General features: G+C 47.1%; 1 protein-coding gene across 5 annotated transcripts in view; it reads right to left on the bottom strand.

Annotated features, from left to right (window-relative positions):
- Positions 1-344: 344 nt before the first annotated feature.
- pxylp1 (2-phosphoxylose phosphatase 1) overlaps positions 345-15,370 on the bottom strand; it is a 266,750-nt gene continuing 251,724 nt past the window's right edge. For all 5 annotated transcript variants that reach the window (XM_072474551.1, XM_072474550.1, XM_072474547.1 and 2 more), the window contains 2 exons: positions 11,068-11,207; positions 345-2,921 (listed from right to left, as the gene is read on the bottom strand). In XM_072474551.1, coding sequence (XP_072330652.1) covers positions 1,990-2,921; positions 11,068-11,207 — 1,072 coding nt within the window. In that variant the 3' untranslated portion in view covers positions 345-1,989. The remainder of the gene's footprint in view (positions 2,922-11,067; positions 11,208-15,370) is intronic.

The raw sequence follows: 15,370 nt of genomic DNA on the forward strand, positions 1-15,370 counted from the left end.
ACAGTGTGAGAACACGCGACCGATGCCATCGGGAACTCGGCCCATTGGGGGCGGAGCATTGGGGGAGGGCCTCAGGTGATGTCCTTTTTGAGGGGGCGGAGCATGGCAAAAAAGGCGCCGTCCCTGATTCCACCGTAAATGGAGATTTTCCGGTGATTTCGGCGCTGGCAATCGGAGAATCCCGCCCATTGTATCATCCACACAGGTTTCATTTCGACACAGTTTTGTATCATCTACAATTTTAGATATATTACTCCGCCTTTTCATCTAAGTCATGAAATGGATTGTGAATATCCAAGGCCCCAGCACTGATCCTTCTGGCACCCCACTGTTTACAGCCTTCCAACTTGAAAATGTCCTGTTATATTATCATTCAATTGCAAGTTGAAGTGATCGCTTAACTTGAAACTTACAATTCAATAAAATTTCAAACAAAAGCATTTCCATATATACAACTGACTGACATATAACTTTGCAGCACATTTGATTGTTTAATGTCGATAATTTTGCTCTTATGAACGAGGTCTAATTAGTTAGGAAGTCTTGAAGTTCTTTCCAGCTGACTTGTTTGCGACATAACAGTTCAATCTACCATGGAATATTTTAAGCTAGACTTCATTTGAGATTCAGCAGTTAAGAAGCCTATTTCTATTCCAATTGGTTTAAAGCACAAAAGTCTCAGTTTGGATCAGCACATACCCAAATTATTTGAAATTAATCACCTGATTAACTCAGAACTCAAATAAAGGAGAATTGCGTTGACTGCAATTGAAGTTAAGCAAAAACACATACCTAAACAACAGGATCACTAAAGCACCCGTGATCATATGTATCATTATTGATGCCACTATCAGACTGAGAGCATTCAATTCTCAATGGTTACTCTCTTACTTCAAATAATTCAATGAGGTTGTCAAGCAAGACTGGTTTTTAAAATCATGTTGACCATTCATTACTCTTTTACTTTCCAGATATTTTCTTGTTTTATTTTTTATTAGGGTTTCAATTATTTTTCTTCTACCACTGTTAAGTTGCCCGGTCTATAGTTCCCTGGGCATGATCTATCTCCCTGTTTAAATATAGATATTGTGATGTCACAAGGGGCCAGGTGTTGGAGGGGCGGTATTTTCAATACTCACTCCACCACTTTCTAGGTCACATCTGTTCCTCACTCAACATGTCCGTCAAGTACAGCCAGGCTTACACAAGATGGCCACCAGAAACACCAGAAGGAACTGGTGCCCTTCAGCCCAGAAGTGCATCCATGTTAACCTTGGAGGTGAGTTTCAGCTGCAAACTCTTAGAAAACTTATATAAGTATATCATCGGGTAATAATAAAGGGCAGAAGCGAGAAGGACGTTGAATTCCTGAGTGAATTACCTGCTGTGTGCTTTCTGGATTACGACCAGTACAGGACGAAAAACTCGCTTTGAGTTTACGATGGACTGTATGAGAACCTGCCTCGGTAACTTGAGCCCTTTTTTCTAATTGATATGACTGAAGTTGGCTACGTGCCTTCACGTGTGTTAATCAATAAATTATTTATTTATTGATTTGACTTGGTCTTCTGCTTGCTTACATTGTGTCTCTAAACCCCACCTACATCGTCGCCCGACCCCTTGCCACATGACAGTAGCGATCTGAAAATTCTCTAGCACTACACCTTTTCCTAAAAATATATAAAATATGTGTAATTGCATCTCTATCTTGCCCCTATAATATTTTTTAAAACTTTAAATTTATGTCTATGATGCAATGGAATTTGATAATCCACAACAGGATAAGTCGTCCCTCTAACACCATGTCATAACACATACTTGGAGCGTGAAATTCATACATTCCACATTATAATTTATGGTCATTGGAAATAAAACTCTGCCATTGGGAAAGGAATGATGTCATCAAAATATAACAGCAGCAGTTCGAATCAACAATATTTAAAACACGCAACACAAAGCTTAACACTTTAGGTGCCAGCAGCTGAATATTCAAAATACCCTCCTGTGGCATGCATCATAATAGTTTGTGCTGTTAAAAACTGCAAACATGTCCTTTCTCACAAAATTTAGGAAATTCTCAAAAGGGCAGAGGAGTTGTTTGGAATGTGCTTTTTGCCCAGAGCAGAATGAGGTTTGGAATGTGACATCATTGCCATTATAAAGAATACGAATAAAATTCTGTCTTTTGTCCTTTCCATTTTTCCAAATTTCAAAGATTATTCGGGCACCAAATCGCGGAAAACTGGCATCAGGGATGCCCAAAGCGCTCAGCAGGGGTGCCACAGTAACATCATGAGCAGAGTAGAGAGTGAAGATCTCGTCCCTTTTCCCTTGAGCGATCCGCTGCATGCGGGTGACAGTCTGGTTTAAAATAGGATGGGTTGCAAGTAGTGCATATTTATAATACAGCTTCTTCGTCTGCCTGTCTCGCTCATCCTCCAGTTGATGTGCCTTGATGACTTTAAAGTGGTTCAAGTTAATGCAACCATTTTCTGTGCAAGGAAATGAGACATTGTGACAGAAATGGCACAGTAGGGAGTCAATGGGATTAGCTGCTCTTAACCGTCTTGTGGGAATCCCCACGATTTTTGCCATGTCTATGTATGTCTGCTCCAGCAGGCTATTCTTCACCCGCAGGTTGTACTGGCGTCGTTGCTCCTCCTCCAGGTAGTGATTACGCATTGGGCAATCACAGTTGTTCGAGCAAAAAATGGTGCTCCACTGGTACCGGATGTGTATCTTTCCCCAATCGAATTTTGGTAGTAGACTGTACAGCAGTGCTAGCCCACTCTGCAGAGTCCGGCTTTTCCCTGTTGATTCCACATATAGTTGTTTCGTTGTCCAGTTGTCAGGCAACAGTTTGTGTTTCTTAATATAGGTCTCATGCAAATGTTCACCATTCAGCAGATGCTGGACAACACCTGCAAGCAAAAAGCCAAGATTGAAGTCAGCTATTTCAAACTGTTATAAGGTTTGAGCTCTTTTTACATTCTGAAGCAGACAACACATCTGAACAGAGGGCTATACATATAGGTACTCAGCATGGCAATCATTCATTAGGACATGGCCTAACCATCATATATCTGAGTAATAAAAACGTCATTGCTAAATGTCCTCAAAGCCACCAATATTCAATTGAATGTCGTGGATTGCAGCTGCAGAATCATTCTGCACAGAGAAGGCCAGTCAGCCCATTGTGCCCGCGCTAGTTCTTTGAAGTAACTAGTTACTCATTCTCCTCTGCTCTTTCCCCATAACCAAGTTTGCTTTTCCACCCCCTTACCAACCCTCTTTTGAATGTTACTATTGAATTCACTTCCACTACCCTTTCAGACAGTGCAATCCAGGGTGCAGGAACTCACTGTGTAAAATGTTTCTTTATGTTCCCCCTGGTTCTTGGCTTGAATTTGTGACCTCTGGTTCCCAATCCTTCCACCATTGAAAATAGTTTCCCTTTAATTACTCGATCAAACTGCTTCATAATTTTGATGCCCCCTGTCATGATATTCAAACACACACATCATGATGGGCACACTAACAGGCAAATCAGAGTACACAACACCACAACCAATCACAGACAAGAACACCAACCACATAAAAAGCACGAGCACGACACCTGGAGGTCAGTAGGTCTGGGGAGAAGGGAACAAGAAAGAGCTGTTGAAACACCACAAGCAGGGAGCCCCCCACGTGCAGAGTGCAAAGACCAAGTTGTAAATAGTGAGTTTAAATAAAGAAGCGTTGTACCATATGCAACTGTGTTGGCTCATCTGTGTGTCAGAACACCCAACACCACATGGTACAGGAGTGGATCGATACCTGCCTACTAACCTGCCATTCTGGACATGGACCACACCGGCAAACCGCAGCCGATGCAAGTCACGGGGAACCTAGGCACCAACTGGAAGCTCTACAGGCAGCGATTTGACCTGTACATCCGTGCCACCGAAAAACAGAATGCCTCGGATGATTCGAAGATTGCAATGCTCCTCTTCTACGCAGGCCCCCACCCAAACGATGTCTTTAATTCACTGGTGTTCGAAGAAGGCGAAAACCAGGCCAAATATGACACGGTCATCCTCAAACTGGACCAGCACTTTCAAGTTGAAGTAAACAAAAGTTTTGAAAGATACATCTTTCAGCAACGCCTGCAAGGTAAGGAGGAGCTTTTTCAACCCTTTTTGACGCACCTCCGGATTCTAGCGCAGTCCTGCGGTTACGGCACCACTACAGAGTCCATGATCAGGGACCAGATTGTTTTTGGCGTTGCCTCTAGTGGCCTACGCCAGCAGCTTCTTAAAATAAAGAGCCTCACCTTAGCGTCTGCTGTGGAAGCCTGTGTCCTCCATGAAAATGCTACCTGCCGTTTTGCCCGATTTCAGGCGTCCGAGTTGGCACGGAGGGGGTCCCCAGCCGTCGAATCGGCAAGCCAGGCCGCCCACGACGTCGAACGCATCCAGGCCGTCGATTTCTTCCCGCCCCACGGCCCGGACGACAGCGGCCGCTTCCCGCGCTTTTCGCGGTCTCCCGCGCAGGTGCGCGCCAAAAATAACGGCCACAACGAGGGACGCACTGCGCAGGCGCGTCCACCGCAAGATCGCACTGCGCATGCGCAGTGGCGCAACGAACGCCGTGATGTCATGACGTGCAGCAATTGTGGAGGTCTACACTTAAAAGGGCAATGTCCTGCAAAAAACCGACAGTGCAACAGATGTGCCATGATGGGCCACTACGCAGCCCGCTGTCGTGCGGCTCAACCCATAGATCCGGCGCATCCTCGACAACCTCGCGCACGAGTCAGGACCGTCCAGCCCACGCATCAGGACTTCCAGTTAAGTGATGCAGATGACCAGGATGCCTTCCGAGTTGCCGTCATTGATGTCAACAAGGTCAATGCCATCAATCCAGCCGATGAGTGGTGTGCCACCCTGACGGTCAACCGATCGCGCGTCGCCTTCCGTCTGGACACCGGCGCATCCGCCAACCTGATTGCTTACTCTGCAGTCCAGGCCATGAAGGTCAAACCACCCATCACACCATCCCGGCTTAAGATGGTTGACTATAACGGGAACGTTATCCCGTCCATAGGATCTTGCCAGCTACAGGTGACTCACAAGAGGCACACGGCCACACTCCCCTTCGAAGTTGTGGGCTCATCAAAGGACTCGTTACTGGGCGCACAAGCGTGTAAGGTCCTTCACCTGGTACAGCGCATTATGTCTCTCTCTCCAGATGAGATATCCGACTTCCCGGATGCTGAGTTCCACGCGAATCTCCATTCCCTCCTCGCTCACAACCAGGAGGTTTTTGAAGGCATGGGGACATTGTCACACACGTACAAGATTCGACTCAGACCGGACGCCATCCCTGTCGTTCACGCACCTCGCAGGGTTCCTGCGCCTCTCAAAGACCGCCTCAAGGCACAACTGCAGATTCTTCAGGACCAAGGGGTCCTATCCAAGGTCACGGAGCCCACGCCATGGGTCAGCTCCATGGTCTGTGTAAAGAAGCCCTCGGGCGAGCTCCGTAAATGTATAGATCCAAAAGATCTGAACAACAACATCATGCGGGAACACTATCCCATCCCGAAACGAGAAGACCTCACCAGCGAGATGGCGCGAGCCAACATATTCACTAAATTGGATGCGTCCAAAGGATTCTGGCAGATCCAACTGGACCCGGCCAGCCGAAGACTATGCACATTCAACACCCCTTTTGGCAGATTCTGCTACAACCGGATGCCATTCGGCATCATTTCGGCATCTGAAGTATTCCACCGCATTATGGAGCAGATGATGGAAGGCATCGAAGGAGTACGTGTATATGTGGACGATATCATCATTTGGTCCACCACTCCGCAGGAACACATGCATCGTCTTCGACGTGTCTTTACCCGCATACGGCAAAATGGCCTGCGTCTCAACCGTGCGAAGTGTGCTTTCGGCCAGACGGAGCTGAAATTCCTCGGGGACCACATCTCAAGGTCCGGGGTCCGTCCCGATGCAGACAAGGTTAGCGCCATCACAGCCATGCCACGACCGGCTGACAAGAAGGCTGTCTTAAGATTCCTGGGCATGGTCAACTTCCTTGGAAAGTTCATTCCCAACCTGGCTTCTCATACAACAAACATGCGCCATCTCGTAAAAAAATCGACGGAATTCAACTGGCACCAATCGCATCAGCGGGAATGGGAGGAGCTCAAGCACAAACTGGTCACGGCACCAGTGCTGGCCTTCTTTGACACGACTCGCCCTACAAAGATCTCAACAGACGCCAGCCAATCTGGTATTGGAGCGGTACTCCTGCAAAAAGACAGCACGTCATCATGGGCCCCGGTTGCGTATGCCTCACGAGCCATGACCCCTACCGAACAGCGCTACGCGCAAATCGAAAAAGAATGCCTGGGCTTGTTAACTGGACTGGACAAGTTCCACGACTATGTGTATGGCCTGCCACGATTCACGGTCGAAACTGACCACCGCCCCCTGGTCAACATCATTAACAAAGACCTGAACGACATGACTCCTCGCCTCCAGCGCATCTTACTCAAACTCAGGAGGTACGATTTTGAACTGATCTACACTCCGGGGAAGGAACTCATCGTGGCGGACACTCTTTCCCGAGCAGTGAGCACACCACCAGATGCAGAGGGGTTCGTGCGTCAAATTGAGGCACACGTGACTCTGACATCAGCAAATATGCCAGCTGATGATCCTAGTCTGGCCCACATACGCGCAGAGACGGCGACTGACCCTCTGCTGCAGCGAGTGATGCGCCACATGACGGAAGGGTGGCTAAAAGGGCAGTGCCCCCAGTTTTATAATGTGCGAGATGATCTCACCAATATAGACGGGGTCCTTATGAAATCGCATAGGATCGTTATTCCACACAGTGTGCGCCAGATGATTCTTCGTCAACTACACGAAGGCCACTTGGGCGTCGAAAAATGCAGACGAAGGGCCCGGGAGGCGGTATATTGGCCGGGTATTAATGAAGACATAGCCAACATGGTGCTCAACTGCACAACCTGTCAGAGGTTTCAGCCGGCGCAACCTCCGGAAACACTTCTACCACACGAGATGGTGACGTCCCCCTGGGCGAAGGTGGGTGTGGACCTATTTCACGCGCTTGGCAGAGATCACATTGTTATTATAGACTACTTCTCAAACCACCCGGAAGTCATGCCTCTCCATGATCTGACGTCGTCCGCAGTCATTGGGGCCTGCAAGGAAACGTTTGCTCGCCATGGCATTCCAAGGACTGTCATGTCAGACAATGGACCTTGTTTTGCCAGCCGTGAATGGTCGTCCTTTGCCGCAGCATATGGTTTCACTCATGTGACATCCAGCCCTCTGCATCCACAATCGAACGGGAAGGCTGAAAAGGGTGTCCACATCGCAAAGCGGCTCCTGTGCAAGGCGGCTGATGCCGGATCGGACTTTAACCTTGCCTTGCTGGCCTATCGATCGGCCCCGTTATCCACGGGCCTCTCGCCAGCGCAGCTACTAATGGGTCGCTCCCTCAGGACGACGGTACCTTCCGTCCTGGCACCGACAACAGACAATGAGGCGGTTCTTCGGAACATGCAACTGCAGCGTGATCGCCAAAAAGGTCGGTACGACACACGAGCGACGGACCTGCCCCCCCTGTCCTCCGGAGACAAAGTACGCGTCCATCAACCGTATGGTGGCTGGTCAGCACCGGCCGAAGTCCTCCGACAAGTGGCTCCCCGCTCGTTCCTGGTTCGCATGCCGGATGGTTCCGTGCGTCGCCGCAATCGGCGCGCCCTTCGCCGACTTCCACGCTCACAGCCACACGACACGCCAGATCCTCAACAGGCTTCCGAGGATGACTTTGTGGAGCTGCCGCACATCACGCCCTTTCCATCGCCACCCATGGCCATGCCTGCACAGCAGCCGGTGGTTCTTGATCCACCCTTGAGGCGGTCAACCCGAATTCGTCGCAAACCCATTAGAATGGACTTATAATACAGTTCATATGTTTAATAAGTTGGACAATTTTACATGATAACCTGTTGTTGTTTATCGTTCCAGATGTCGTCTGACTGGACAACTGTTCAAATTTTTTTTTTTTCTTCTCTCGTTCGCATTTCTGTTATGTTATGGTACAACTGGATTCATGTGACGCACTCGACATCGCCCCATGTACATAGTTCCGTCATAGACACATGCTGCACACGACACACACACACTCTTAGATGCACTCACGTCACGATCATATTTATTACCACGTAGGCACATATCTTTGTAAAAAGGGGGGATGTCATGATATTCAAACACACACATCATGATGGACACACTAACAGGCAAATCAGAGTACACAACACCACAACCAATCACAGACAAGAACACCAACCACATAAAAAGCACGAGCACGACACCTGGAGGTCAGTAGGTCTGGGGAGAAGGGAACAAGAAAGAGCTGTTGAAACACCACAAGCAGGGAGCCCCCCACGTGCAGAGTGCAAAGACCAAGTTGTAAATAGTGAGTTTAAATAAAGAAGCGTTGTACCATATGCAACTGTGTTGGCTCATCTGTGTGTCAGAACACCCAACACCACACCCCCCACCCCCATCAAATCTCCTGTTAACCTTTTCCGCCATAAGGACAGTAAAACCCCAGCTTCTTCACTTTCCCCATGTAACTGAGGGCCCTCAGCTCCATTAGCAGTCCAGTACTTGTCTTATAAATCCCCTCCAAGGCCCAGTGTCATCCTGCACATGACGTCGGAAGAGAGCATCATATCTTAGCTGGAGTCACAATGTCCCTTCACCCACACACATCTACCACATCCACCCACAAAGAACACACCCACCCCTCCCGCCCCAGGCATAAACCTGTCATGCCCACTGTTCAACTTCAATTTCACCTATAACCAATTCATAATGCCAGTGTCATGCAGGGGAAGCAAATTGGAAATCCATTCTAATAGTTAATAATCATACTAATCTAATTTTCCAGCACAATAAGATATTCCAACAATGTACAGAACTTATGGTAAGTAGACATTAACTGCTCCCATTGTGCATTTTTCCCTCCTTCAACAAGGTATAAGCTGTTAAGAGTGCCTGAAGGCAGTGAATTCAATGTTTTGCTTCAGTAAATCATTTGTTGCTTCATACATTTATTTTTGTCTTTTGCTGTCCAGATACAAGATATAAGAAAACAAATTCAATTCACAAGACTTGACTCAAAACATTTCCCCCATTTTCAAATGATATATTGGCTGTTTGAAGTGGTCACTATCACAGGCAGACCTTTAAAAGCATAATGATTCAAACAATATTTCCAAATCAAACTCGGTATTTCCCCATCACCATACAAAGTATAAATAAAATGGAGCATTCACATATCTAAACAATGGCAGCAAAGTAATGTCAGAAACATGTCAATCAGTCCACAGAATCAATGTTTACTCTTTTGGAATTGCAACATTTTAATGTTACTTAAGGATGTAGCACAACGCAAACTATTTATTTTCATGACAGAAAGCTTTTGGAGTGTTCCTGCATCAGTGTCTCCCCATTAGCGTCATAGTTAAAGGCTCACTCCAAAATGCCCAAAGAGTTGTTTACATACATCCTTAATGGATTGGAAGATAGAAACTCTACGATTCAAGAAAGGATGGAGAAAACAGCAAGCTGGGCAAGTTGGCCTGATATCAGGTGTAGGAAAAATGTTACAACTTATTATTAGAAATATGGTGATAGGGTACTTAGAAAATCATAATATAACTAGACAAAATGAATACGGTTTTATAAAATGCAAGACATGTTTTAACAATTCTGTTACACGTTTCTGAGGATGTAACAAGAAGGGTGGATAAGGGGAAATCAGTGTGTATAATGTATTTGGATTCGCAAAAAACCTCCACTCAAGTCTAAGAGCTTATTACACAAAATACGCATGGGATTAGGATAGTATATTCGCAGGAATTAAGGATCGGTTAAAAGGCAGAAAAAAGAGCATAGGAACAAATAGGTTATTTTTGGGTTGATGGCCTATAACTAGCGGAAAGCTGAAAGAATCATTGCTTGAGCTTTAATGGTCTGTATCAATGACTTGGGTGAGGGGGCCATGTGTAATGTATTTCAAACATTTGCTGATGATACAATGTTAGGTCGAAAGTATACTGCAAGGAGATCAAGGCTGCAAAAAGATATAGACAGGTTGAGTGAGTGGCTAAAACACCCATGTTCTTTGATTTGAAATTTGAACCACAAATTGACTTAATGATCATAGGATGTAGTTTATTGAATGGCATTTTCCCCTCAACTCCATGCAGTACATTTATTTTGGGGTTTATTTGAAAATGAAAATCGCTTATTGTCACAAGTAGGCTTCAATGAAGTTACTGTGAAAAGCCCCTAGTCGCCACATTCCGGCGCCTGTTCGGGGAGGCTGTGACGGGAATTGAACTATGCTGCTGGCCTGCCTTGGTCTGCTTTCAAAGCCAGTGATTTAGCCCTGTGTTTCACCTAAGCCACACCCATTTTAAATATGAATTCAAATCATGTTAACATTTCTCATGGGTCAAATAATTCAAATACATAACATTTTTTGAAGCTGATGAAGATGCACAATTATTCGAGAAAGAACAAGAGACTAAAAAATACATTTATATAAAAAAGGTTATTAGATGACTAAATTGAGGAAGAAATAACACATATGTGCTCTCTTTCCATATTATTTGCTCAAAGCCTATTTTACTTAGAGGTCAAATCCACAAAGTACAAATATCTATTGTCCCTAGAGTTTCATGTCATTTTGGATCAGCTACAATACTGGTATTTAAAAAGTGATATTGAAAAAAAAGTAAGTTTAATATACCACTGATAGCAGTTCTCAAACTCATACTTTTGCACCAAAGTGGCATCAGGCCTCTCCATAGAGACACTTTTTATACAGCAATTTGCACTCCAGTCCTCCATATGATTGGGGCACCATACTGGCAACACACTCGACACTGAGACAATAGTTGAACCTAGCACCATTAGAAAATTCACTTTAATCTAAAACAGGTTCACAATTTGCCTGGTACTTCACCTATTTGGGTCAGTTCTCCCATCTCGCACACTGCATGGCTGGGGAGGAGTGCAATATTGTTCAAGGGGCCATCCAGTTGACATGCAGAAGCGATGTTCTTGTTCTTGATAAAGTTTTCCAGCAGCCTGTGAGAAGGTTTCCTTAAAACAGAGGAAGAAAAATGAAGTTTAATACTCCTGGACGTAAACGGAGACTTTAATAAGCAGTAACATTTTAATTCAGGCACTTTCTTTGAAACGGCTCGTCTTCCCTCCCGTACTCTGCAGTAGCTAACTCTCATGCTGTTGGTAAAACCGAAAACTTATCCATTTTAAAACAAATTATTTTCCTCTCCATTCTCCAGAAGAGAATCTGCTCCCCTCACTCTCTTAGTTGTGCATTCCATACCACCACAATTCGCTGCTTAATCTGTTTTTTCTCATGTTGCCCAATTTCTTTGTCAATTACACAAAACCTGTATCCTCTGTTTACTGATCCTTCTATCACTGTAATCAGTTTCTCTTTATTAACTCTGTTACAACGCTTCACAACTTTAAACATCTCTATTAAATCTCCCATTAATTTTTTGGAAGAGTAATATACAGCACATATTGGAAATACAAAATTTAAAAAAAATGAAAATGCTGAAAATACTCAACAGATGATGATCATAGAATTTACAGTGCAGAAGGAGGCCATTCAGCCCATCGAGACTGCACCGGCTCTTGGAAAGAGCACTCTACCCAAGGTCCACACTTCCACCCTTGCTCCATAACCCAGTAACCCCACTCAACACAAAGGGAAATTTTGGACACTAAGGGCAATTTATCATGGCCAATCCACCTAACCTGCACAGCTTGGGACTGTGGGAGGAAACCGGAGCACCCGGAGGAAACCCACGCACCCACGGGGAGAATGTGCAGACTCCGCACAGACAGTGACCCAAGCCGGGAATTGAACCTGGGACCCTGGAGCTGTAAAACAATTATGCTAACCACCATGCTACCGTGCTGCATCTGTGGAGAGAGAAGCAGAGGACGTGATTCAACAACCCCATGGCAATGGGTGTCTAGCACAAGAGCCACAAATTGGGCTCCACGCCAATCGCTAGTTACCCGACTCGCTCCGCCTCACTCATCCTCGCTGGGCGAGGCCCAAATCTGAATATTCAAATGAGCAAATGGCTCATTTAAATACCCCGATGCCGGATCCACCTAGCGCCCGGGAAATAGCCGGTGCGCCTGCGAGACTTCGCCAGGATGCTGTTTACTACTCGTTCACACAAACATGGGCCAGGCATAACGGAAACCTGGGGAGGTCTCTCAGGCCATTGGAGATCACTGCGTGGTCAAGAACAGTGCAGGGTGGTGCCCTGGTACTCTACCTGGCACCTGGGCACCTATCAAAACCCTTAACAATTTTAAACATGTCTCTATTACATTTCTCATTAATCTTATAGCAGAGTAAAATATGGCACATTGGAAATCCAAAATGAGTAATGTTGAAATTACTCAACAGGTCTGGCTGCATGTGTGGAGAGAGAAACAGAGGGCGTGATTCAGCATCACCATGGCAATAGGTAAATCGCGTGAGAGAGCACCAAATTGGACACCACGCCGGGCCCGCACCAGGATGATTGCCAGTCACCTGACGCGCTCCGCCTGCGAGATCCAGATCTGAATATTCAAATGAGCCTGAGGGCTCTTTTAAATATCTGGGCATGGGATCCACCTGGCACAAGAGACACAATGGGCACCCTGGAGGGGATTCTCAGGCCATTAGAGATCTCCAGGTGGTTAGGGACAGGGCATCACTAGGGTGCCTGGGTGCCAGATTGGCACTGCCAGGGGTCAGGCCCAGGGGGGCCTTGCCATCTGGAGAGTGGTGCAAGGGGAGCTTCAGGCACCTGGAGAATGTTTGAGAGGGGGGTCGATAAAGCTGCAGGGGTGGGTGGGAGGGGGGGGGGGGTGAGCTGAGTTGGGGGGGGGGGGGGAAGAATAGATTGGCCTGCCGATCAAAATGGCTCCCCAATCTGTGGACAGCTGTTCCTGCTGGAAGATCAGCTGGTCAGCAGGAAATCAGTCTAAGTGTGGCCTCGGCAGAAAGAAACTCTTTGAGGCCAAAAGAAACAGTAAAGTGCCATTGAATAACATGGTAAACACATCCGACAGTGGACCTAGTTTTAAGTCCGCTGACTCGCGCCCAGAGTTAATGTTTCAGATTGATGACCTTTTATCGAAATTCTGATGAAGCATTAGCTGTTTTTCTCACTTTACCGGTGCCGCCTTGCCTGCTGTGTATTTCTCGCACCTTCTGTGTTTTATTTCAAATTTGCAGCATTCACAGTATTTTGATTCTTCACCATAAAGGCCGGATTTCCGGTCCAGGAAAAAAGGGGAATCATTTCTGAGATCACAGAATTAAGCGCATACTGGTTACAGAAAGCAAACTAAATTGCTGTTTAATTAGTATGTGAACCCACCTATTCACGGTAATGACCGGGTGTGGAGTGTGATGTATTTTAAACAAAAACAGCTGATTCTGTTGATGGGAGATAATCAGTATTGTTAATTTCTATCAATTGTGTTTAGCTGTAAGCTCATATGGCCTTTAATTATATTCATGACAGGGTACCCCTAGAAAGGGAGCATGTGGTGTCTACGGGCACCTTGAGGCCTTCCGCGCCCGGTGGGCACCGCAGGGGTTGGAGTGCTTCATTGGCACTGTTAACTGCACTCTTATTTGATGTTTTAAGGTTATTACCTTTGGGCAGTGCCCCTACCAGGAGCGGCTCTTTTTGCTTTATCCCTTATTTTTATTGCTTTTATCTATTTGGTTGCTCTTCCCGGTCTCCTCAGGTGGCTGTGATTTCCTTCCACCTGCCTGCTCCTGCAGGGGGCCGCTGATGCGTGGAGGTCATGTGCCGGGTCTCTGTCGCCTCTGCAGCCATCGTGACTGTGGGAGAGGACCCAGAAGAACCAGGAGCTGACGTGCTCCCAGCGCCAAGGGAGGAGCAGTGTGATTTGGCGGTGTGCCTGGTTGGAATTGGCCTGCTTCCTGGCTGTAGGTGGAGGGGAGCACACTCTTGCTGTCGTTGTACTGGGTGTCCAGATGCCGGAGAGGCAGGGCGGTGCCCAATTGACTGTGCTCCTGTGTTTTTGACTGCTGCTGCTCCTGCCATGCAGGTTGCTAGTGTTTTTAGTTTTTCTTTTGTATTCAGCTTTGGTATTTTGTACTGTGGAATTGTTAAAAAACAAAAAGATGTAGAGGGCATTAATTGGGGTTTAATTTGAGCACATGTAAAGAAACACTTTGTGGTGCGATTCAGTTTGGAGCTGTGTGTTTGTCTAGTTTCACTCTGCAAGCGGCACGGTAGCACAGTGGTTAGCACTGTTGCTTCACAGCGCCAGGGTCTTGGGTTCGATTCCCAGCTCGGGTCACTGTCTGTGCGGAGTCTGCACGTTCTCCCTGTGTCTGCGTGGGTTTCCTCCGGGTGCTCTGGTTTCCTCCCACAAGTCCCGAAAGACGTGCTGTTAGGTAATTTGGACATTCTGAATTCTCCCTCTGTGTACCCGAACAGGCGCCGGAATGTGGCGATTAGGGACTTTTCACAGTAACTTCATTGCAGTGTTAATGTAAGCCGACTTGTGACAATAAAAGATTATTATTATATAAATAAATGTAATACTGAGTAAAGATTGGCTCCAGGACTATCCTTCAGCATCCGGCCTTCAGGAACGGAACAAGAATTGGTTTCAAGTGTTCTGAGGTACGTACAAGGTTTTCAAGATGATTAACATTCAACTCCAACCTACTCAGCCCATTTACATTTACAAAGGACTGCTGTCAGACACTGTGGGCGAAATTCTCCCCCAACGGCGCGATGTCCGCCGACTGGCGCCAAAAACAGCGCCAATCAGACGGGCATCGCGCCGGCCCAAAGGTGCGGAATGCTCCGCATCTTTGGGGGCCGAGCCCCAACATTGAGGGGCTAGGCCGGCGCCGGTGGGATTTCCACCCCGCCAGATGGCGGAAATGGCATTTGTTGCCCCGCCAGCTGGCGGAAATGGCGTTTGTTGCCCTGCCAGCGGGCGCAGAAATACGGCGCATGCGCGGGAGCGTCAGCGGCCGCCGACAGTTTCCCGCGCATGCGCAGTGGGAGAGTCACTTCCTCCTCCGCCATGGTGGAGACCATGGCGGAGGCGGAAGGGAAAGAGTGCCCCCACGGCACAGGCCCGTCCGCGGATCGGTGGGCCCCGATCGCGGGCCAGGCCACCGTGGGGGCACCCCTGGGGTCAGATCGCCCCGCGCCCCCCACCCAGGA

This window comes from Scyliorhinus torazame, chromosome 14, assembly GCF_047496885.1.
Source record: "Scyliorhinus torazame isolate Kashiwa2021f chromosome 14, sScyTor2.1, whole genome shotgun sequence".
NCBI classification, from domain to species: domain Eukaryota; kingdom Metazoa; phylum Chordata; class Chondrichthyes; order Carcharhiniformes; family Scyliorhinidae; genus Scyliorhinus; species Scyliorhinus torazame.